At 44.7% G+C, this 23,100-nt stretch overlaps 1 protein-coding gene across 3 annotated transcripts; it reads left to right on the plus strand.

Annotated features, from left to right (window-relative positions):
* Positions 1-19,982: 19,982 nt before the first annotated feature.
* Positions 19,983-22,816, plus strand: mgst1.2 (microsomal glutathione S-transferase 1.2). Of its 3 annotated transcripts, XM_074625236.1 has the most exons (5): positions 20,115-20,137; positions 20,284-20,336; positions 20,491-20,623; positions 21,563-21,654; positions 22,385-22,816. In XM_074625236.1, the coding sequence occupies exons 3-5, from the start codon at positions 20,507-20,509 to the stop codon at positions 22,629-22,631; spliced, it is 456 nt and encodes a 151-aa protein (XP_074481337.1). In that variant the 5' UTR covers positions 20,115-20,137; positions 20,284-20,336; positions 20,491-20,506; the 3' UTR covers positions 22,632-22,816. The 3 variants fall into 3 exon arrangements, with proteins under 3 accessions (XP_074481336.1, XP_074481338.1, XP_074481337.1); XM_074625235.1 differs by lacking the exon at positions 20,284-20,336 and having other exon boundaries at positions 19,983-20,137; XM_074625237.1 differs by lacking the exon at positions 20,284-20,336 and having other exon boundaries at positions 20,098-20,137; positions 20,457-20,623.
* Positions 22,817-23,100: the final 284 nt, after the last annotated feature.

Genomic DNA, 23,100 nt, shown 5'->3' on the forward strand with positions numbered 1-23,100 from the left:
TGAGAGTGTATCTGTTACGTGAGACGTGCACGTGAGAAACGCGTCAGATCAGCTTAAGCTGCCAGAGATCTGACCTCTACTCAGAGATCTGACCTCTACTCAGTGATCTGACCTCCACTCAGAGATCTGACCTCTACTCAGTGATCTGACCTCTACTCAGTGATCTGACCTCTACTCAGAGATCTGACCTCTACTCAGAGATCTGACCTCTACTCAGAGATTTGACCTCTACTCAGTGATCTGACCTCTACTCAGTGATCTGACCTCTACTCAGAGATGTGACCTCCACTCAGAGATCTGACCTCTACTCAGTGATCTGACCTCTACTCAGTGATCTGACCTCTACTCAGAGATGTGACCTCCACTCAGAGATCTGACCTCCACTCAGAGATCTGACCTCTACTCAGTGATCTGACCTCTACTCAGTGATCTGACCTCTACTCAGTTATCTGACCTCTACTCAGTGATCTGACCTCTACTCAGTGATCTGACCTCTACTCAGTGATCTGACCTCTACTCAGAGATCTGACCTCTACTCAGTGAACGCTTCTAGTTCATGAATATAAAGTGAACCCAGATGTGAGTTTGTAACATGATGTGAGCACCCGGCTGCAGACAGAGGTCAGCGTGTACATGTTCATCGTTAGGTACTGTACATCACGCTGCATTGTTTCCTTATTACACGTCATCTTTGGCGTGTTGTGCTGTTGTGTGTTGAACTGGGCTGCGTCTCCGTCTCCAGTCTCCAGCATCCACACAGCTTTGATCACAGATGAGTGAAGAGCTCCTCTATCACTAACACAGCCCGTCTGCGCTCCAACATGGGAGCCGAGCCGATTCAAGGTTGGAGCAGGTGAAACTCAAAGAGAGAATAATTGGCTCTCAGACTGCAATGATATTAATGATACAATTAGAGCGGGCCTTTGGTTTCCTCTGTGGCAGAAACAGGTAGTGATAGGTGATACCGGGAGACTTCACTAGTGTCAGTCCGATCCTTCTGATGCCGCGCTGATCCCACAAAAGCGGGAGGCTGGCACACACTCGCTCAGGCTCATTTCCCATGGTGCACCCTGCCTTTGAGCGCTGACCTTGGTTGGAGGCTCCCTCGTGGTGAGAGAAGAGATGGAATACATGTTTGAAAGATCAAAAACAGTCCGGGGCTCACCTGTCTCCACAAATACCGGCACGCCGTTCTCACAGCCCGGCTTCATTATACAAGTTGATCAGCATTGATTCGGCTCGGCTCCAACACACAGCTGTGCACGGTGGAGACATCACACCATTTACTAGCTGCTGATATCTACTGTACACACACTGACTCCATAGTGACGCTCTACTCCAGAAGGTTTCAGGGTTTTTAGTGTAGAAAATGAAGAAAATAAAGATGATTAATACCAATCAGCTGTTGGAAGGATTCACCTTTTCACCGGCTAATCAACTAACACCTTACTAACAGCACATGACATTCATGGCATTTACTTGTGGAACCATTTCACATGTTAAAGGCACATGTGGTATAATAAGATAAGACAAACAGGGAAATGAAACGGAAGCAAAAGAAAAATACAAGAAGATGCACAGTGAGAGTAACCTTAAAGGTCCCGTATCAGCTCATCTTCAGGTTCATGTTTGTATTCTGTGTTTCTACTAGAACATGTTTACATGCTGTAATGTTCAAACAACACTTTATTCTCCTCATCCTGTCTGTCTGAATATACCTGTATTCACCCTCTGTCTGAATATACCTGTATTCACCCTCTGGGTCTGAATATACCTGTATTCACCCTCTGTGTCTGAATATACCTGTATTCACCTGTCTGTCTGAATATACCTGTATTCACCCTCTGTCTGAATATACCTGTATTCACCCTCTGGGTCTGAATATACCTGTATTCACCCTCTGGGTCTGAATATACCTGTATTCACCCTCTGTCTGAATATACCTGTATTCACCTGTCTGTCTGAATATACCTGTATTCACCCTCTGTCTGAATATACCTGTATTCACCCTCTGGGTCTGAATATACCTGTATTCACCCTCTGTCTGAATATACCTGTATTCACCTGTCTGTCTGAATATACCTGTATTCACCCTCTGTGTCTGAATATACCTGTATTCACCCTCTGTCTGAATATACCTGTATTCACCCTCTGGGTCTGAATATACCTGTATTCACCCTCTGTCTGAATATACCTGTATTCACCTGTCTGTCTGAATATACCTGTATTCACCCTCTGTGTCTGAATATACCTGTATTCACCCTCTGTCTGAATATACCTGTATTCACCTGTCTGTCTGAATATACCTGTATTCACCCTCTCTGTCTGAATATACCTGTATTCACCCTCTGGGTCTGAATATACCTGTATTCACCCTCTGTCTGAATATACCTGTATTCACCCTCTGTCTGAATATACCTGTATTCACCCTCTGTGTCTGAATATACCTGTATTCACCCTCTCTGTCTGAATATACCTGTATTCACCTGTCTGTCTGAATATACCTGTATTCACCTGTCTGTCTGAATATACCTGTATTCACCTGTCTGTCTGAATATACCTGTATTCACCTGTCTGTCTGAATATACCTGTATTCACCTGTTTGTCTGAATATACCTGTATTCACCCTCTGTGTCTGAATATACCTGTATTCACCTGTCTGTCTGAATATACCTGTATTCACCTGTCTGTCTGAATATACCTGTATTCACCTGTCTGTCTGAATATACCTGTATTCACCCTCTGTGTCTGAATATACCTGTATTCACCTGTCTGTCTGAATATACCTGTATTCACCCTCTCTGTCTGAATATACCTGTATTCACCCTCTCTGTCTGAATATACCTGTATTCACCCTCTCTGTCTGAAACGCTCCGTTTTAGTGCATTTCAACAGAATTGCGTTGCTAGGCAACAGCTTGGGTCCATGTTTACTTCCTGTCAGCTGATGTTATTCACATCCACTGCAACAGGAAATAAACTGGGACACATTTAGACTGTTTAAAACTGTGTAATGGTCTAAATATTGTATATTTGTGACATCACAAATGGACAGAAATCCTTAACGTCTTGTTTCTGAATACGAGCTGTGTGTATTTCTCCATGGATTGAGTATTATATTGATTTTTTCACCGTATTTATATATCACTTAACCCTGCTTTATGATATAAAAGACATGGCTATACGGGACCTTTAAAGAACAGAATGATTTATACATGATGAGCATCTATTAAAGTCTAGATGTGTGAGAACGTCGTGGAACGGTCGTAGTTTTAAAATCGTGGTTAACGTTGTGAATTGGAACTAAACTACTTTGTTAAGTTTAGCAGAAGATCCTGGTTTAATGGGTTAAATAAGTCTGTTAGGTTAAAGTACGTTATGTAAGTTAAAATAAGTCACGTTGACATGAACAGCGTCCTCCTGGGTGACCGTCCTGTGTTTGTTTGACCCATCCGTCCACTCCGACCTCTTCTCCACGCGGACTCTGTCGTCGCTCTTTATACTACGTCACCGCTTTCCTCTCTCTCATGTGAAACACATGATTGCATGTCATGGGAAACCTTTACATAAGTCACATAACATGTTAAAGGACCAATATGTAATCTATTTACTGTAATAAATCATTAAACTACTGCTGCTGGCCAGAAGCTAACGCGGTCGTGTCTAGAAGGTAACCCTCAGATTGTGAAAACGCCGACACAATAAAGAAAAGGATTTCTTCAGTCCAATCTTTCACGACACATGGAAACATGAATTTATCATGTTCTGTTTTTGTAAGGGATAACACATATTTAATTATGAATCAATGAATGAGTTTCTTGCTGTTGATAATGAGGTTTTGATTCCAGGTTTTCTCCTTAAAGGAGCAGCGTCTCTGCATGTTTTAGTCCATTTCTCACATCTCAGCATTGATTTACCTTCCAGGCTGGTTTCACTTCATTTAAGTCAACTATGAAAATGAACAATAACGATAATAAAAGCTGATATGATGTTCACTGTGACGGATCACTGAACACAAGGAACAGAAACCATCGTCTGGAAGGTCTACAACACAACACAGGATAGTTAAAACAATATAAAAACAGGTATATGCATGGATCATAACATGATGATATAATGCTGCTAGAAGCTTTACTGCACTAAGACAGAAACAAAGTGGATTCACCAGCTCGCCAGCCTGACCGGCAGTAATGCAACACATCTCGGGTGGGCCCGGTTTGGCTTCAGACTTCACCCGAGAGTCCTCCAGCAATAATCTGAAATTCAGAATAAAGAAAGCTGATGCATTTATTTATTCGTCCGTGTTTACTCCCATTCATTTCCCCTCCAGGACATGGCTGCGTCTGCGTCTCCTCAGTGTGGGTGGTTACCTGAGGGAGGTGTGCTGTGTTGTAGTGAAGCCTCTTTTAAAGCTGCAGCCCTTGTTCTCATCACTCCGGCGATGTGTGGGGTTCTTTGCTGGGACCACTGCTGGGGAGACTTCACAACGCCTTCCTGTGGCAACGGAGAGGCTTTCTTATCTATTTTGGATGATACAGCCGCGCACCATGAAAGACCCCCCCCCAGCCCAGGTGGATATCCCAGGTACAGAGGCCAGAGAGGTTGTAGGGTTTCAGGAGGGGAGGAGTTAGAAGTTACACAGCTGAACTTCAACAACCCAAAAACTTCCAATGTGAAGACGCCGACATCTAAACTCTGCTTTTTCCCATAAATCTGCTCCCCAAAATCTCACTCCTGACTGAGCTGTTTTGAATTAAATCAGTTCCTAGATCCCTCTACAGAGAATAATCTACATTCAGCTCAAGGTTTGGGTCAATAGCATAACCACTGTGAAGCACGAGGCACCACTGAGACACAGAGATATTTGATTCATGGCCTAGTAATAGAAATCTAAAGAAATCTCTGTCAAAGAACCGCGGACAGAATAATTGTTTGCAATGGGAAATCTCAATGGAGTCCTCAGAACTCACTCGCAGGCGTTTGAAGTGAGCGCTGACATTGGAGAAACTCAAGGGCGGGGGTGGGGGGAGCTCTTGAATGAAGAAAGATGGAGGTGCGTTCACCTCAGAAATTATAAGCAGCGCTTTAAAGATGCCGTCAAGTTGGTGAGAATAAACTGAGGTCTGTGTGTGTGTGTGTGTGTGTGTGTGTGTGTGTGTGTGTGTGTGTGTGTGTGTGTGTGTGTGTGTGCGCGCGTGTGTGTGTGTGTGTGTGTGTGTGTGAAGACCTGAATATGTGCACTTGAGGAGATCATTAAAAATGAAACAAGTTGTGTTTGCAAAGCGGGAGAGCGAGGTGGTCTGAACTGCACGGGTTGAGCAGAGGAGCGTGTCGTTGCGTTGGTAGAACCAACCAGAGGAACATCCCTCCGTTATTACACCAACATTAAAAACCTGATATGTGTTATGAAATGCTTTGATGCCCGGGTTCCCCCCCCCCCACAGCATGCAACACATAATGTGTGATGCTGATTGCCTTGTTGTGGTCAGGAGCGCGCTCCGGCTCCCTGTGCATGCTGGGAGAAACAGCTGGGAGGCTGATTATCGGACTGGACCGGCGTTAAGCAGCACGTTCAGCACTTCTCTGTCCTGCTTCTCTCTTAAACTGATTCCATTATTTAGCCACGGCCCGGGACTCAACGAGGACAAAGACGTCTCTTACTCATCCTGACAAATATTATTGAGTCTTAATATCTCCCTGCTTCTAATAGAAACTAGAAGGGCACTCGGAGAGCGCAGACCTCCGCTGTAAGGCCGAATGCTCCATCTCACCATGTTAATTCAGATCTGCTGGGTTCTTCATGCTGCATTCTTCCACCAAGTTTCATGAAAATCAGGCCGGTAGTTTCTCCCTAATCCTGCTGACAGACCCAAAACAGAACCACCTAATCAACTTGTTTCAAGAATCTCCTACAATGAAGTGTAATATTAAGATGTATTGTCTACTTCATGACCTGCAGTGGAAATTAAACAATCTTATGACGTCACATTTCAAGATGCTGACGCTCATTTCTCAAACATGAGAATACAAAGAGAGTTCCTGAAAGACTTCTGTGTTCCCTCGTTGTCGTTTCCTCATAAAACATCTTAAAGAACTTCAAATAGTTTTTGCATTAATTCACCAAAACCTTTTGATATTGATTCCATATCCATTCTGAGGAGGCTCCCTTTAGTCAACTAACTCCATAGTAAACCCAGCGACGGCGTTGCGGCGGTTGGAGCGGTGACGTCGTATTAATATCTGGAGAGTCTGCTGAGGGAGCAGAGATGTATTAACCAGATCCAGAAGGTTCCTCCATCAATCACAGCGATGACAGGATTGTCACGGCGTGTTTGAAGTCTGCAGCCGGAGTCAACCGGGACCAGAACCGGTAAATAAAACATGCTGCTTTGCTTTGCCTCTGCCGGTTAATAGGGCGGCAGCGCTGATCAAAAGAACATTAGCTTTGATTAATCAATCAATACCCCGGTGGCCTCCGTCCTGTCCATTGATCTGCCGGCTGGATGGAGGTCAGCGTCGGGCTCGGCAGCATGTGAAATGCTCCGCTGGATTTTTCACACTGGCCCGCTCGCACTAAAAATCCTCCTCATTGATTTTTCTTTCATTTCCCTTTAAAATGTTCTTCTTCTTTTCAGAGGTTATCTGTGCCGAGGAAAGTTCTGCCGCTCCGCCGCTCTGCCACAGCGCTCAGCTTTTTACCACGTAACTATGTGCTTTATAAAGACATGAAGATGGACCCTAAGAGACGGCAGAGGAACCTTCATCAGAACAGAACCATGGCCGTTTACAGGCTGTAGAGGAACCTTCATCAGAACAGAACCGTGTTCGTTTACAGGCTGCAGAGGAACCTTCATCAGAACAGAACCGTGTTCGTTTACAGGCTGCAGAGGAACCTTCATCAGAACAGAACCGTGTTCGTTTACAGGCTGCAGAGGAACCCTCATCAGAACAGAACCGTGTTCGTTTACAGGCTGCAGAGGAACCTTCATCAGAACAGAACCATGGCCGTTTACAGGCTGCAGAGGAACCTTCATCAGAACAGAACCGTGTTCGTTTACAGGCTGCAGAGGAACCTTCATCAGAACAGAACCGTGGTCGTTTACAGGCTGCAGAGGAACCTTCATCAGAACAGAACCGTGTTCGTTTACAGGCTGCAGAGGAACCTTCATCAGAACAGAACCGTGGTCGTTTACAGGCTGCAGAGGAACCTTCATCAGAACAGAACCGTGTTCGTTTACAGGCTGCAGAGGAACCTTCATCAGAACAGAACCGTGTTCGTTTACAGGCTGCAGAGGAACCTTCATCAGAACAGAACCGTGTTCGTTTACAGGCTGCAGAGGAACCTTCATCAGAACAGAACCGTGTTCGTTTACAGGCTGCAGAGGAACCTTCATCAGAACAGAACCGTGTTCGTTTACAGGCTGCAGAGGAACCTTCATCAGAACAGAACCATGGCCGTTTACAGGCTGCAGAGGAACCTTCATCACAACAGAACCATGGCCGTTTACAGGCTGCAGAAGAACCTTCATCAGAACAGAACCGTGGCTGTTTACAGGCTGCAGAGGAACCTTCATCAGAACAGAACCGTGTTCGTTTACAGGCTGCAGAGGAACCTTCATCAGAACAGAACCGTGTTCGTTTACAGGCTGCAGAGGAACCTTCATCACAACAGAACCGTGTTCGTTTACAGGCTGCAGAGGAACCTTCATCACAACAGAACCGTGTTCGTTTACAGGCTGCAGAGGAACCTTCATCAGAACAGAACCGTGTTCGTTTACAGGCTGCAGAGGAACCTTCATCAGAACAGAGCTGTGGCTGTTTACAGGCTGCAGAGGAACCTTCATCAGAACAGAACCGTGTTCGTTTACAGGCTGCAGAGGAACCTTCATCAGAACAGAACCATGACCGTTTACAGGCTGCAGAAGAACCTTCATCAGAACAGAACCGTGTTCGTTTACAGGCTGCAGAGGAACCTTCATCAGAACAGAACCGTGTTCGTTTACAGGCTGCAGAGGAACCTTCATCAGAACAGAACCGTGTTCGTTTACAGGCTGCAGAGGAACCTTCATCAGAACAGAGCTGTGGCTGTTTACAGGCTGCAGAGGAACCTTCATCAGAACAGAGCTGTGGCTGTTTACAGGCTGCAGAGGAACCTTCATCAGAACAGAACCGTGTTCGTTTACAGGCTGTAGAGGAACCTTCATCAGAACAGAACCATGGCCGTTTACAGGCTGTAGAGGAACCTTCATCACAACAGAACCGTGTTCGTTTACAGGCTGTAGAGGAACCTTCATCAGAACAGAACCATGGCCGTTTACAGGCTGTAGAGGAACCTTCATCACAACAGAACCATGGCCGTTTACAGGCTGCAGAAGAACCTTCATCAGAACAGAACCATGGCCGTTTACAGGCTGCAGAGGAACCTTCATCACAACAGAACCGTGGCCGTTTACAGGCTGCAGAAGAACCTTCATCAGAACAGAGCCGTGGCTGTTTACAGGCTGCAGAGGAACCTTCATCAGAACAGAACCGTGTTCGTTTACAGGCTGCAGAGGAACCTTCATCAGAACAGAACCGTGTTCGTTTACAGGCTGCAGAGGAACCTTCATCAGAACAGAGCCGTGGCTGTTTACAGGCTGCAGAGGAACCTTCATCAGAACAGAACCGTGTTCGTTTACAGGCTGCAGAGGAACCTTCATCAGAACAGAACCGTGTTCGTTTACAGGCTGTAGAGGAACCTTCATCAGAACAGAACCGTGTTCGTTTACAGGCTGCAGAGGAACCTTCATCAGAACAGAACCGTGTTCGTTTACAGGCTGCAGAGGAACCTTCATCACAACAGAACCATGACCGTTTACAGGCTGCAGAAGAACCTTCATCAGAACAGAACCGTGTTCGTTTACAGGCTGCAGAGGAACCTTCATCAGAACAGAACCGTGTTCGTTTACAGGCTGTAGAGGAACCTTCATCAGAACAGAGCTGTGGCTGTTTACAGGCTGCAGAGGAACCTTCATCAGAACAGAGCTGTGGCTGTTTACAGGCTGCAGAGGAACCTTCATCAGAACAGAACCGTGTTCGTTTACAGGCTGTAGAGGAACCTTCATCAGAACAGAACCATGGCCGTTTACAGGCTGTAGAGGAACCTTCATCACAACAGAACCGTGTTCGTTTACAGGCTGTAGAGGAACCTTCATCAGAACAGAACCATGGCCGTTTACAGGCTGTAGAGGAACCTTCATCACAACAGAACCGTGTTCGTTTACAGGCTGTAGAGGAACCTTCATCAGAACAGAACCATGGCCGTTTACAGGCTGTAGAGGAACCTTCATCACAACAGAACCATGGCCGTTTACAGGCTGCAGAAGAACCTTCATCAGAACAGAACCATGGCCGTTTACAGGCTGTAGAGGAACCTTCATCACAACAGAACCATGGCCGTTTACAGGCTGCAGAAGAACCTTCATCAGAACAGAACCATGGCCGTTTACAGGCTGCAGAAGAACCTTCATCAGAACAGAACCGTGTTCGTTTACAGGCTGCAGAGGAACCTTCATCAGAACAGAACCGTGTTCGTTTACAGGCTGTAGAGGAACCTTCATCAGAACAGAACCGTGTTCGTTTACAGGCTGCAGAGGAACCTTCATCAGAACAGAACCGTGTTCGTTTACAGGCTGCAGAGGAACCTTCATCACAACAGAACCATGACCGTTTACAGGCTGCAGAAGAACCTTCATCAGAACAGAACCGTGTTCGTTTACAGGCTGCAGAGGAACCTTCATCAGAACAGAACCGTGTTCGTTTACAGGCTGCAGAGGAACCTTCATCAGAACAGAACCGTGTTCGTTTACAGGCTGTAGAGGAACCTTCATCAGAACAGAGCTGTGGCTGTTTACAGGCTGCAGAGGAACCTTCATCAGAACAGAACCGTGTTCGTTTACAGGCTGTAGAGGAACCTTCATCAGAACAGAACCATGGCCGTTTACAGGCTGTAGAGGAACCTTCATCACAACAGAACCGTGTTCGTTTACAGGCTGTAGAGGAACCTTCATCAGAACAGAACCATGGCCGTTTACAGGCTGTAGAGGAACCTTCATCACAACAGAACCATGGCCGTTTACAGGCTGCAGAAGAACCTTCATCAGAACAGAACCATGGCCGTTTACAGGCTGTAGAGGAACCTTCATCACAACAGAACCATGGCCGTTTACAGGCTGCAGAAGAACCTTCATCAGAACAGAACCATGGCCGTTTACAGGCTGCAGAAGAACCTTCATCAGAACAGAACCATGGCCGTTTACAGGCTGTAGAGGAACCTTCATCAGAACAGAACCGTGTTCGTTTACAGGCTGCAGAGGAACCTTCATCAGAACAGAACCATGGCCGTTTACAGGCTGCAGAAGAACCTTCATCAGAACAGAGCCGTGGCTGTTTACAGGCTGCAGAGGAACCTTCATCAGAACAGAACCGTGTTCGTTTACAGGCTGCAGAGGAACCTTCATCAGAACAGAACCATGGCTGTTTACAGGCTGCAGAGGAACCTTCATCAGAACAGAACCATGGCCGTTTACAGGCTGCAGAAGAACCTTCATCAGAACAGAACCATGGCCGTTTACAGGCTGTAGAGGAACCTTCATCACAACAGAACCATGGCCGTTTACAGGCTGCAGAAGAACCTTCATCAGAACAGAACCATGGCCGTTTACAGGCTGCAGAAGAACCTTCATCAGAACAGAACCATGGCCGTTTACAGGCTGTAGAGGAACCTTCATCACAACAGAACCGTGGCTGTTTACAGGCTGCAGAAGAACCTTCATCAGAACAGAGCCGTGGCTGTTTACAGGCTGCAGAGGAACCTTCATCACAACAGAACCGTGTTCGTTTACAGGCTGCAGAGGAACCTTCATCACAACAGAACCGTGTTCGTTTACAGGCTGCAGAGGAACCTTCATCAGAACAGAACCGGGACCGTTTACAGGCTGTGAGAACACAAACGCTTTGCTTTGCAGCATGAATGAATTTTAAAAAGTATAATATCCAACCGCAGTAACCAACACATCTACAGCTGGAGAAGTGATCTCTGCCAGGAGTTTCTCCCTCTCTCCTCTAGGGTTTAGACGGAGCTCCTGAGGCTGTGCTACTTTACATGATGCTATCTTTCCAACATGGTCCACCCTGTCTTTAACACACAGACATGAGACTGATAGCAGCTTCTCATCTCACTCTCAGAGGGAAAGAGAAAACGTGTGTTTCTCAAAAACACTGAGAAACAGGATTTGCATGTAAAAGCTGTCGGTGGATGGAGAGAACATGATCCGATGGTCACCCCCCCCACACCATACTATACTATACTAGTGTTAGTGGAGCTCTGGAGGAAGGCAGAAGTCTAGAAGCCATCTGGAGAAGTTTCTCCTTCTCCTGAATCCCAGCTTCTTTAAAACCCTGCAGGGTGATCAGCCGACAGCTCATCCCACTGAAGTGCTCCGAGGTTCCATTTCAAAGCCGCGTTGCATCTCTCCGTGCCCCGCTCGGTGCCATCGTTGTTTTTCATGTGGCCCCATTCTCCCGGAAAATGCAAATGAGTGTAATTTCAAATGACAACGAAAGTAAACTTCTTTAGTGAGTTGTGCTTGCCAGGTTCCCTGTGGGGGACAGGGAGCCGAGAAGAACCCTGCTCTAATTCTGTCATTGTCAAACTTTGACATAAGCGATTGTTCAGTCGCCTTTGTTGAGCGATACAACGGGTAACAGGGTCCCAAGTCCTCCACGTTAATTTTTTAAAAGAAAGCACAAGATATGTATTCCTTGAAGAAATGTTTGGCGCTGCTTATGCTAAATATTCTAACATCCAGGCAGTGATGTCTTTTGTTTTTCTCTTTTATCTCCTCTTATCCACAGGAGGCCTTTACCTTTGCCACCGAGCCTCAGAACAGCAGCTCAGAAATAATTTAAGTAGCCCTTTTTTAAAAAAACACTAAGACAAGTCGGAAGAATTCAGATTCAAGATCAAGGTGTTCGGTGTCTGTGCAGCGAGGGCGAGGGCTGACGTCCTACAGCTTCCTCTCCGACAGCAACGCGATGATCAATCCTGTCCTGGATCCCAGAGATCTGCCCACAACACACATGTCTGCATATTTACCAGCATGTGTGTGAACAGCAAATGAAGTGTCAAGTTGAATGATGTTGTCTGATGACAGAAGCCACACAGAGAGTACATTATGTTCCATACAGCAGCTTTGTCTTTGTGAAGAATGTAAATACAACAGTGACCGTTTGCTCGCCTGCAACCTTTGTTTTAAATTGATGTGAGCTTGACTCGCGGCTTGAGGCCAGGTGAGGAATGTACACAGCGCTCACACCGCGGGGATTTATGGAGTCAGCCTATTATAGACGGGAAACTTTCTCACACTTTCACTTTCTCTTTTCCTTTTCTTCTTCCCCTGACACATAAATCTGGGGATAAATCTGGGGGAGAAGAAGTTCTTTAATTTCATCAGCTCTCCTGACTGACAAGCATCATTATGGATAAAATTATCTCTGTAATTATCCTGCTCAAAGGAGATTTATATCCCTTTGTGAGGGCTGAGAGGGAAAGCATGTGGATGTGGAGCCGCGGCTACATGCCTCTCTGCGGCATGGAGAGAAAGTGCTTTGTTAAAATAGCGCCCTAATGAGGTGCAGCCGCCCCTCCCGCTGCGCACCATCTCGCCTGGCCGGATCACCCAGAGTGCATTGCTTTTATTCTGCCAAACACTGGCGAGGAAAGGAGAGCGAACGCAACCTAACCGCTCAGTACGGCACGCCGGCCGCAATTATCTCTGTTTGTGAAGGAAACTGGCTTACGCTGATATCAGATACCTACATTACTGTTCAACGCTTTCTATTAGAAGGACTCTGAAGCTGCTGGTGACGGGGGACTGGAGGTCACCGCTGGAGGTCACCGCTGGAGGTCACCGCTGGAAGTCACCGCTGGAGGTCACTGCTGGAGGCAACGTACTTTCTTTCAGAACAAGGTTGTTTTTTCTGAGCTTTAAATAAATGCATGTCACATTAAGATGGGAGAAAGATGCTAACAAAGAGTTAACTGAAAACGACACAATCCACCACCTCAAGCTCTAATCTGTGGAGGGAATCTACCTGGAAAAACATTTGAAGGGTTTTTATAACTCCAAAAACCAAAGAGTCACAGAGCAACAAACCTGAGCACGGTCAGTGTTGGAGATCATGTGGTAATATGTCTGATGATATTTCTTCTTACTGGGTAGAATTCATCTCCACGATCAGATCAATAATCAGATCAGAGCTTGATTTTACCTTCAGTGTTATATATTTGGGGAAACGTACCAACTGGGCTGAAAAAGCAGGACAGATATTTATTACAAATACTTTGAGCTGGTAGTAGAAAACAATAACCAGGAAATGTCTGAATAAGGAATCTCCATCAGTCCTTGAATGTACAGTATGGAACAACTGATGAAAAATACTGGAAGAACTGGAAATCTTATTTGAACCCAAAGTGATTTGAGATGAGAAGTGACTTTATTTTTCATGTATTTTGTTGTGGAACACTTTGCTTCCTTCTCCATGAATAGTGTTGGACTGAGGGGAACTCTTCAGACTGACTCAGGATGAGACTCACGGTGACCCTGTCTGTCTTTTGTTGTCTTCATTGTTAGTTTAGTTTGCTATAAAACAACAAAAAATAGCGTATAAATAAAGGCATCAACCAATCAGGTGGTGCGGAGCGGGTCGAGTAGCACCTATAGTATATTTATGAAAAAACAACACAGAGTCCGAACTAAGAATAAGAAAATGACGCAACTGAAGTGACATCCTTCCAGTTCCTTTCAGACAAACTGTCTTTGTTGTGGGAATCAAGATGAAGGTGTTCTTTGAGTTGCCTAACCTTGGATCAGATAACCTGCTCCAACCTGCTCCAACCTGCTGAGGAAAGGAGCGTCTGCACAACAACTGTGTGTGTTTGAAACACGATCACTTAAAGGAACAGTGTGTCACATTCAGGGGATCTATTGGCAGAATGGAATGTATAATATGATATAATATTACTGCTGCCTCACAGCTAGAGGGTTGCAGGTTGAAACCCGGCTCGGGGTCTTTCTGTGAGGAGTTTGCATGTTGTCCTCGTGTCAAGAGCCCAAGCTAAGCCAGCGGCTAATGTTGATGAATTGGTATGGACATCTTGGGACTCTGCAGACACATTAAAAAGGTTCTCATATGAAACAAAGAAGCACGTTGGCATGACGTTCCCCTCTAAATGGATTTGATGTTGAATATTAGTAGAATATAAATGTCGCTTCATGTTCCAACACTTCTACATGATGGAGTGTAGTGAACTCTGCAGCCTCTAGAGGCGTTTCAGGGCCGTCTGACCTCCAGCATCGTCTCGTTTCAAACACTTCTGAGACCTTTAACAACCGGCGACGAGGACTCTAAACGGTGCCAGATGTGCTAACATGCTCGGTCATCCACCTCAACAGAAGAGCTTTCTGAGAAGGTGGATGTAAAGACGGCGCTGAGCCGCTATCGGCGGCGGGTGGAAAAGACAAAGCCTAAAGGCCTGAGCCTAATGAGCAGCTGTGTGGCCCTCATTAAGTCTGCAGAGCAACCACTGATCCTTAATGAGCTTCTTCATTAAGAGCCATTTGGAAGGGAAAGGTCTGTAAGGCAGCCAGGCTCAGCACCCCCAGCACCAGGGCAGGCTACCCCCACCAGGGACAACCATTACACATGCACTCAATCACTGCATGACAACGTGCATGTTGGGAGACGCAGTGTGTGTGTGTGTGTGTGTGTGTGTGTGTGTGCGTGCATGTTAGACTCAACAGATTAGAATCCAAGTGTTACGCTATGGAAGCAAAACAGGGTCAAAACTATCGTAGCTGTGTGTCACCACATCTGGATGAAGACGTTCAAATGTGTGAAAACTCTCTGGATTTAAATGTTTGAATGTGTTTAGAACCGGAGAGCTGATCTGTAGCTGTGCACCACATCTAGTCAGCAAATGAAGAAGATCTACACAAATCATTTATGATGTGTGAGTGCATGAAGAAGATTTGAACAAAAGTTACAAAACCAGTTTGCAGTTCCACGTCTATCTATCTGTGAGAGTGAATCTCTAGTTTACAGCTACCAATCAAATCTACCAGTGTTTTTGTTCCATATTTGACGTCTCCTCCTGAAGAGCCAATGGGGATGCTCAAATTAACATATCATTTGACGATCCAATCAGAGAGCCTTCTGGGTCGTGTCTGGAAGGTAAACCCCCCCAATGGAAGTTCAAAATGTTTGATCGTCACGTGATTCCTGTCTTCAGATAGTTCCCGGCAGTCATTGCCGGTCAATTTGAAAGCGTCATACAGAGGAACAGAACTGTGATTTTTGGTAATTAGTAGTCAATAAATGCATTGATATGTAATATCAATATAGCTCACACCAGTGTGTGGATGTTGCTACATCAGTATGTTTTAAAAAAAGTGAAATTCTCTAATATTTGAGGATGATGAAAGTTAAATAAGTCATACACTATCAGTAACCCTGTAACACCCAAACATCCACTGCTCCCATTACAGATAGAGATATACAGTCCTACTGGTTTTAATGCAACATCTGTTTAATAGCCCACATCATCATCATCATCATCATCATCATCATCATCATCATCATCAGGATGGGTTTACATGATAGTTAATGGAAAGCTCTGTGCGTCTCCTACCGCCGCTAAAGGGTGCTTTGTGTGGCGGTGTCAAACACCGAGACGGGCCGTGACAACACGTTGGTATTTGATGCCCTGGGAATGAGAACGGGCTGCAGAGTCGGCGGTAACTGAAGTGCATTTCTACTGACAGACGGGGACATTAAATCCTTAACGTGGTTTCTTTGTCACGTTTAAGTTGCCTGAAGTTTTGAGGAACGTCTCTACGCCTCGTCAGTCAGGACGAGCTGGAGCTCATCTTTCTATCTGCCGTTGTTCTGCCTACAAAGGAAACTCTTATACTCAGCTGCGAAACTGAATGGTCGTGTTTGCTCTGTAATATCATTAGTGAAGATATCTGTTGTGAACGCGACCTTGAGACGGGGCAGATAGCGGTCGCAAGTGATGCACAATTCACTGTGGTATCAGCGACCACAATCCGTTCTTTGTGAATTCACCCCTGAATACTACAGAGAAACTTTTCCAGGCTTCATTTCTTCTCTGGCGGAGCTGGCCAACTTCCTGCTGACTTCCTGCTGACTTCCTGCACACATGAAGGGCATGAAATCATTTAGTGATTCGGTTCTAAAGAGACCCAAACTGCGATGATACAAAGAGTCATTGTAGAGTGTTTGTGGCATTTAGAATCACTGTTTCCAGCTCTCTTTACACATGTTCTATCTGACAGACACGTTCCAGGGCTACCTGTGTATCAATGACGGAGTCATGTTTTATCTGCACCCATATGTAAAAAGGTAAACTTCTCCAAACCCAGTTGCAGATACCTAATCTACTCGTTACGAGGAGTCTGACCTCATTGGTTTATGAGGTATGTTTGTGTCCCCCGGTAAACCCCGTTTAGAGCCTGTCTGGTTGTGACGGAGTCATCATGTTCCAGTTCAACAGAAATCAACCAATTACTGGTATTGTGGCTTCAACCGTTATTCTGCTGTCCGTCTCTCAGGTTGATATGATTTCTGTATTTTGTGGTTAAGGCTGAACAGATTCCTCCCAACCTGCATCATCAACACAGTCTTATCTGAGCTCTTTCCTCCCGCCCGGCTGCCGGTCGGATTTCTTATTTTCTCGCTGCCCTTGGGCCACGGAGTTGTGAATAAGGGTCAAATGAAACCCAATTGGACGAAGTTAATCACACCATATCTGCGGTTTATCCCACAGGTTGCAGTGAAAATGTTCACACTTATCAATCCTGTCAGTCGGGGGTCACCTTCCAAACCCTGATTACATGCTGCCAAACTCACTGCGCCCACTGTACTTGTATGCACTTCCATGCACTCAGCATTCTGCCGGCATTGATTGGCCGCGTGTGACAGTGCTGAAAGTAATGTGGACATTGCTGCTGATCAATAAAAAAATGTATGTGCCTAGAACCTAGGAGGCATTCTGTAATGAAATCAATAGCTGTGCTTGGCTTGTGGCATTAAGATCATTGGCCGGGCTGTTATTTAGTCATTGTTGTCCTACACCAGCAGCATAACCTGGCTACCAGAAGAAATCAATGGCAGCGCAGCGCAGCCAGCATCCCAATTACTGGCAGGGCTGGCGAGGAATCAATGCAGCTTTTTGCCATTACCGCTCCTTGTGGGAAATCACAGCACATTATTTTTCTTTGGGAATCTGCTGCACAAAAGGATGACGCCCGGCTGCTGATGTTTAAGATCCATCTGAGGCCGTTTGATTCGGGGCGGGGCTCAGATCGGACTCCTGCAGCACGGTGGGAGCAAAACTCATATTCTGTTGCCAGCCATTGACATGATATGTGATCATAATGTATCGATCACCTGGCGGCTCCCGACAAGAAGAAGAATCAATTTCAAATAGTAAACTGGTTACAGCAGAGAAATTAAACGGTAGCGATAGAAATCTTTACATCTCTGCAGCTGACAGATCCAAAGCTGGATCCTAGAACACACGCTCTGCACACAGACAGCGTCAAGGTCTGTGGGAACATGTATACAATGATGCATAATAAATATATAATAATAATAATAATAATAATAATAATAATACACATTCTTCTAAATTTATTTGCTATTTGTTGTAAGTTGAATCATGCAAGAAATATGTTTAATTGAATTTACTTGCACACACATCAAACCACACAAAATCCAGTCAATACAAAAAACAAAAGGAAAATACAACAAAAGTTAAAGAACAAAATGAGCAGAAAAAGGAACCAAACAGAGAAAACAATCCAATAAAAACAATGAAATACATTAAAAACAGTACAGAGAATAAACAAATCTATATCTAAACACATCAGAAGATAATTAGACATCATGAATTCAATGTGATGATGATGTTCGGAGGATAACGAGCTCTTGATAACGTGTACTTTTGTGTTCCGTATTTGTTTTGTTTTGTAAAAAGCCAAATGTATGTAATAAAATATAAATGTGTATATGAATATGTTTTATCATGTGTTTATGTATCACCAGTTTAAAGGTTCAGTCCTCCGTCAACACACGATGCATTCAGGCTCAGTACACGATGCGTTCAGGCTCAGTACTGAGTGTAGGTCATCTGCATCTTGGCAGCACCCAACACACAAAAATAAAACAGACTTGAAGCGTTAAAGCATGCTTTGGGTCTCGGTTGTGATGCTTTGGGTCTCGGTTCTGAATGCGTACTGTAGGGTGAGAGAAACACAGACAGCTGTTTGATTCAAACTGGATCTGTTCTGTCAGATGTTCGACGTTAGACGAGTGAAAACGCAGCTGAAGCCGCTCCTGTACAGACGAGGAGAAGACTAACATCACCTGTGAGCGTGTCACCTGTCATTAGCATCATGCCTCCACATGTATCAGCATGTCAAACCATAGAAAACACGCCTTGGGCCAAATAGACACGTTAACAACATTCTGTTGTTCTCACTCACAACTCCATCGAACAGACGGGGACTCCTCTCCCAAACTGGTGTCATACCCTCCCAGTAAAGGGACTGCACTGGGCTGACTGGGATGTGACTGGGATGTGACTGGTGAATAACAAGCTCGCTCTCTTTATCAGGTGTTCTGCTTCACTTTTCAAAGCACCTGGTGCTGGTTAGACGTGGCTCTTTGTTTCAGTGTTTCTAGCATCTGGCTCTGGAAACACAGCGACGTGACACCCGTCTGATTAAAAGAGGAAATGACGGCAATGTTTGAGACTAAAGTGATCTCGACTTTACGGCAGCTCAGTTCTCGCCACAGTCTGGAGACGGGAGCTCACAGAGCTTTGATGGAAGGATGAAGAACGGAGAGGAGAGGAGTGGTATCTACCGTTGGGTTGGATTGGGAGTAGAGTATGAATGTGCTTCCTGATGGTTTTCCCAACTTTTGGGCCCAAAATGATCTCAACAAGATAATAAACTTATAAAGTGCATAAACTGCTAACTGGGTGTAGCTCTGTCTCCCAGACCAATGATGTATTAAACTGGGATTGTACCTCATTTCTACATCACGTTGGGCAAAAGCATCACATGAATAACTTTAAATGGAACTGGAGTAGTTTCTTGTAAAAAGTGACCCGACACTGAGCGTCCAACGACGAGCGGTCGCCGAGAGACGGACGGCTGCTCTGACTGACAAACACACCTGACTGGCAGCTGTTGGACTGATTCAAAGTGTCTGATGTCAGGAGTTAATTAATTTAACCCACTTCTTTATAATGTAATTTTTAAACTTTGAGAGAATAAGAAGTCATCCCGAGACAAAAAGCTAAAGTTCACCAGACATTGGTGTTAAAAGCAAAGTTGAGTTGCACATCTAAAGTCATCACATTCATGATTGAGTCTGACTCAGATTCACTCTAATCCTAAACTATGTCAAATCCTAAACACCGTTCCAAATCCAAAACCTCAATCCTGACACTTATCCTGATGACAGACAGATTTTAGATTCTAATTTCTGCTCCCATTTGATGAGCAGTTTGAGGTCTGGAAGCCTGAATGATCATCCATTTGGCTCTTTAATGATTTATGAAACATTTATAGCAGAACTGTGTAAAGTAACGCTGCCTGTCTTTCTTTTTGTGAACACTGAGGACACGGTCGGACTGAGGTTCCATCAGTGGGAGCTCCACGTGGACGCCGGTCAACGGATCCGTGCAGTGTGAGGGGAAACGTCACACATCTGGCAGATTAAAATGATTTAACACATTAACAAGATCAAGTTTTAATCCTGATGTACTTCTACTCTAAATGCCACAAGTCATTATCCTTGTATTTAAAAACCAACGTGTATTGCTGCTGAGCATTGGGAGTGTTTTTAATGCTATGAATGCATGTAGTCCTCATAAGAGTAGAAACACAGGAACACTCCCATAAACAGGAAGTTGTGCCGCCTCCAGAGTCTCTGGGTGGTGGGTCAGTTTGTTTTTCTGCAACAGACCGAGACTCGCTCCACTTCTGCAGAGTCACTACAGGAACGTGAGTTGAGCTGTTAAACTGTGAATGATGCTGTGTATTATATGTTTATATAGTAATAATAATCATTTAGACATTAGAGAGAGATGCATTTAGACTTTAGACCTGCTTTTAAAGCCACAGAACTGAACTGGAACTTGTTTGTTTAGTTCTCTAACTGTCACAGGGGTGTGTCTGGAGGGTTGTTTTCTCCACTCTGCAGGTAGACGGCTCAAATTCACTCTGATCACCTCTCTAGAATAATACTAACACAGCAGAAATGATGTTTTTCATCTAGTGTATGTCGTGTTGTTGAGGTTATTTCTTATCTTTGCTGAAGCAGATTATTAAACTAACTCTTCCTGGTTGTGATTCAGCTGTAAACCAGCAGAGATGGCCGGACTGATGGAAGACGACGTATTCATGGCGTTCACCACCTACGCAGCTATCGTCCTTCTGAAGATGATGCTGATGGGGCCCATGACCGCATACTTCCGTTTCACCAGAGGGGTAGGTAACATCTGTTACAGCTGTTCTACATCTGGTAAAACAAGATGTACAGGGTATATAGGTAACATCAGTTACAGCTGTTCTACATCTGTTAAAACAAGATGTATAGGGTATATAGGTAACATCTGTTACAGCTGTTCTACATCTGTTAAAACAAGATGTATAGGGTATATAGGTAACATCTGTTACAGCTGTTCTACATCTGTTAAAACAAGATGTATAGGGTATATAGGTAACATCTGTTACAGCTGTTCTACATCTGTTAGAACAAGTTGTACAGGGTATATAGGTAACATCAGTTACAGCTGTTCTACATCTGTTAAAACAAGATGTATAGGGTATATAGGTAACATCAGTTACAGCTGTTCTACATCTGTTAAAACAAGATGTATAGGGTATATAGGTAACATCTGTTACAGCTGTTCTACATCTGTTAAAACAAGATGTATAGGGTATATAGGTAACAGCAGCACAGCTGTTCTACATCTGTTAAAACAAGATGTATAGGGTATATAGGTAACAGCAGCACAGCTGTTCTACATCTGGTAATCATCTGCTCGGACGGGTCAGGTAATCTTGACCCGTCCTCCCTCCTGCCCGTCCTACACGGACTTCCTCGCTCTTTATACTACGTCAGTGTGTAATAATGAAACTGGAGGGTTTACATTGGAGTTAGTTGGAAGCCGGTCGTCTCATACAGACACTAAGGGGTGCCTCGGTGCATCGGTATCAGACGCAGAGGACCGCTGACCGAGTGTCGATATTTCTGACGAGTTGAAAGTCATGAAGACAGTCTAGCTGAGGCTCAACCCAGGCTGTGAAAGACAATGTTTTTTTTGCATATTCTCCTCTTGTATTCGCATTTTGACATAATTTGGAACGTTTCAACCTAACTTCTGGTAACACTTTGAGTCAATGCATGCATCATCTCTCATTTAGGCTTTCTCAAATGAGGAAGATGTGGCCTTAAAGGCTGCAGAGGAGAGGAAGAAGCTGCTGAGAATCCATCCAGACGTAGAGCGAGTTCGAAGGTGAGAATCCCTTACACCCAAACATGTGACTGATACACTGGAAAATCACATCAGGAAATACACAAAGCAGATAATTAGACAAATATAGAAATATACAATACACTTTTTGGACTTAAAGACGGGGTCTAGGAAAGACTGAGAAATGCTGGTTTAGTTTATCATAAGAAGCTGAAGAATAACGTCATATAATAAAGGATAAATAGTAAATAATACTACTTAATATATATTATATATACTAATAACACAGTAATGAGTGTGACACAGTGCCTCAGAACAAACCTTCACACAGACGTCAGGGGGTCGAGGTCGGGGTCTAACAAACACAGGACCTTCACCCAGGAGACCCTTATTTTAATTATACGTCTGTAATTCAAATAACGAACCAAACATTCTTATTTTAAGCCAAAACATGATCTCTTACTAAAAATAACCACGTCATTTTGTTTTGTTTCAGTTTACAACATTAACCACATGTTTAAACCTGCGACCGTAATCAGGGGGGGGAGAAAATATGTTTCTCTCAAAACGTGATTGAAAAAGCAGTTTGGTTGTACGGGCAGTGATTTAGTCGCAGACGGGGTTGGATGCTGATGTTCTATGTTTGTGTTCTGCGGGCAGTGATTTAGTCGCAGACGGGGTTGGATGCTGATGTTCTATGTTTGTGTTCTGCGGGCAGTGATTTAGTCGCAGACAGGGTTGGATGCTGATGTTCTATGTTTTGGTTCTGCAGGTGTCACCAGAATGACCTGGAGAACATCATTCCGTTCGTGGTGATCGGCCTGCTCTACGCTCTGACCGGACCCGAGCTCTCGACCGCTCTGCTTCACTTCCGGGTCTTTGCCGGCTCTCGGATCTGCCACACCATCTCCTACGTGTTCGCCTTGCCTCAGCCCAGCAGGGCTCTGTGCTGGTTCGTGGGCATGCTGGTCACCTTCTGCATGGCCTACAGGGTGCTCAGCACAGTCCTCGTCCTCTAGAGAGACATCCTGGACCAGTAGACCTCTTCTACACAAGCTCACGTTCCTACATTAAACCTGCTTTTTTTACCTAACTCATGCTGCAGCTATCTACAAGCTCGATCATTAAACATCTTTTACACTCTGCAGGCCCTGGAACTATTGTGGTGGAATAAAAAGGTATTTTAAATAAACTTTTCTATCAGCTTTGTGTCTGGGTAATAACTTCTCAAGGTGATGGCACAGGTGCTAAAACTCAAATGCAACTATGAATTATTTAAAGTACCGCTGTTAAATCTGGCAGTGGAGAAGAAGGTCATTCATATAAAATGTTTTAAAAAGTAAAATCCACCCAGTTACTTAGAACATATAACAGCATGCAATATTCACACGTTAATGTCATTTACAATGGAGCCAGCCCAGAGAAGAATTAGGTCCATATATTCACTTTAAAACGATTAGATGTGTAGAACCAGTGTATAATATATCT

This window comes from Sebastes fasciatus, chromosome 23 (assembly GCF_043250625.1).
Source record: "Sebastes fasciatus isolate fSebFas1 chromosome 23, fSebFas1.pri, whole genome shotgun sequence".
In the NCBI taxonomy this organism is placed as follows: Eukaryota; Metazoa; Chordata; class Actinopteri; order Perciformes; family Sebastidae; genus Sebastes; species Sebastes fasciatus.

Excerpts from the sequence above, each read along its gene's own strand:
- mgst1.2 (XM_074625235.1), top strand. The coding sequence starts at position 19,989 with ATGCATGTAGTCCTCATAAGAGTAGAAACACAGGAACACTCCCATAAA. Across the intron at positions 20,138-20,490 it reads TGCAGAGTCACTACAGGAAC|CTGTAAACCAGCAGAGATGG; the intron begins GTGAGTTGAGCT and ends GTTGTGATTCAG. Across the intron at positions 20,624-21,562 it reads ACTTCCGTTTCACCAGAGGG|GCTTTCTCAAATGAGGAAGA; the intron begins GTAGGTAACATC and ends TCTCTCATTTAG.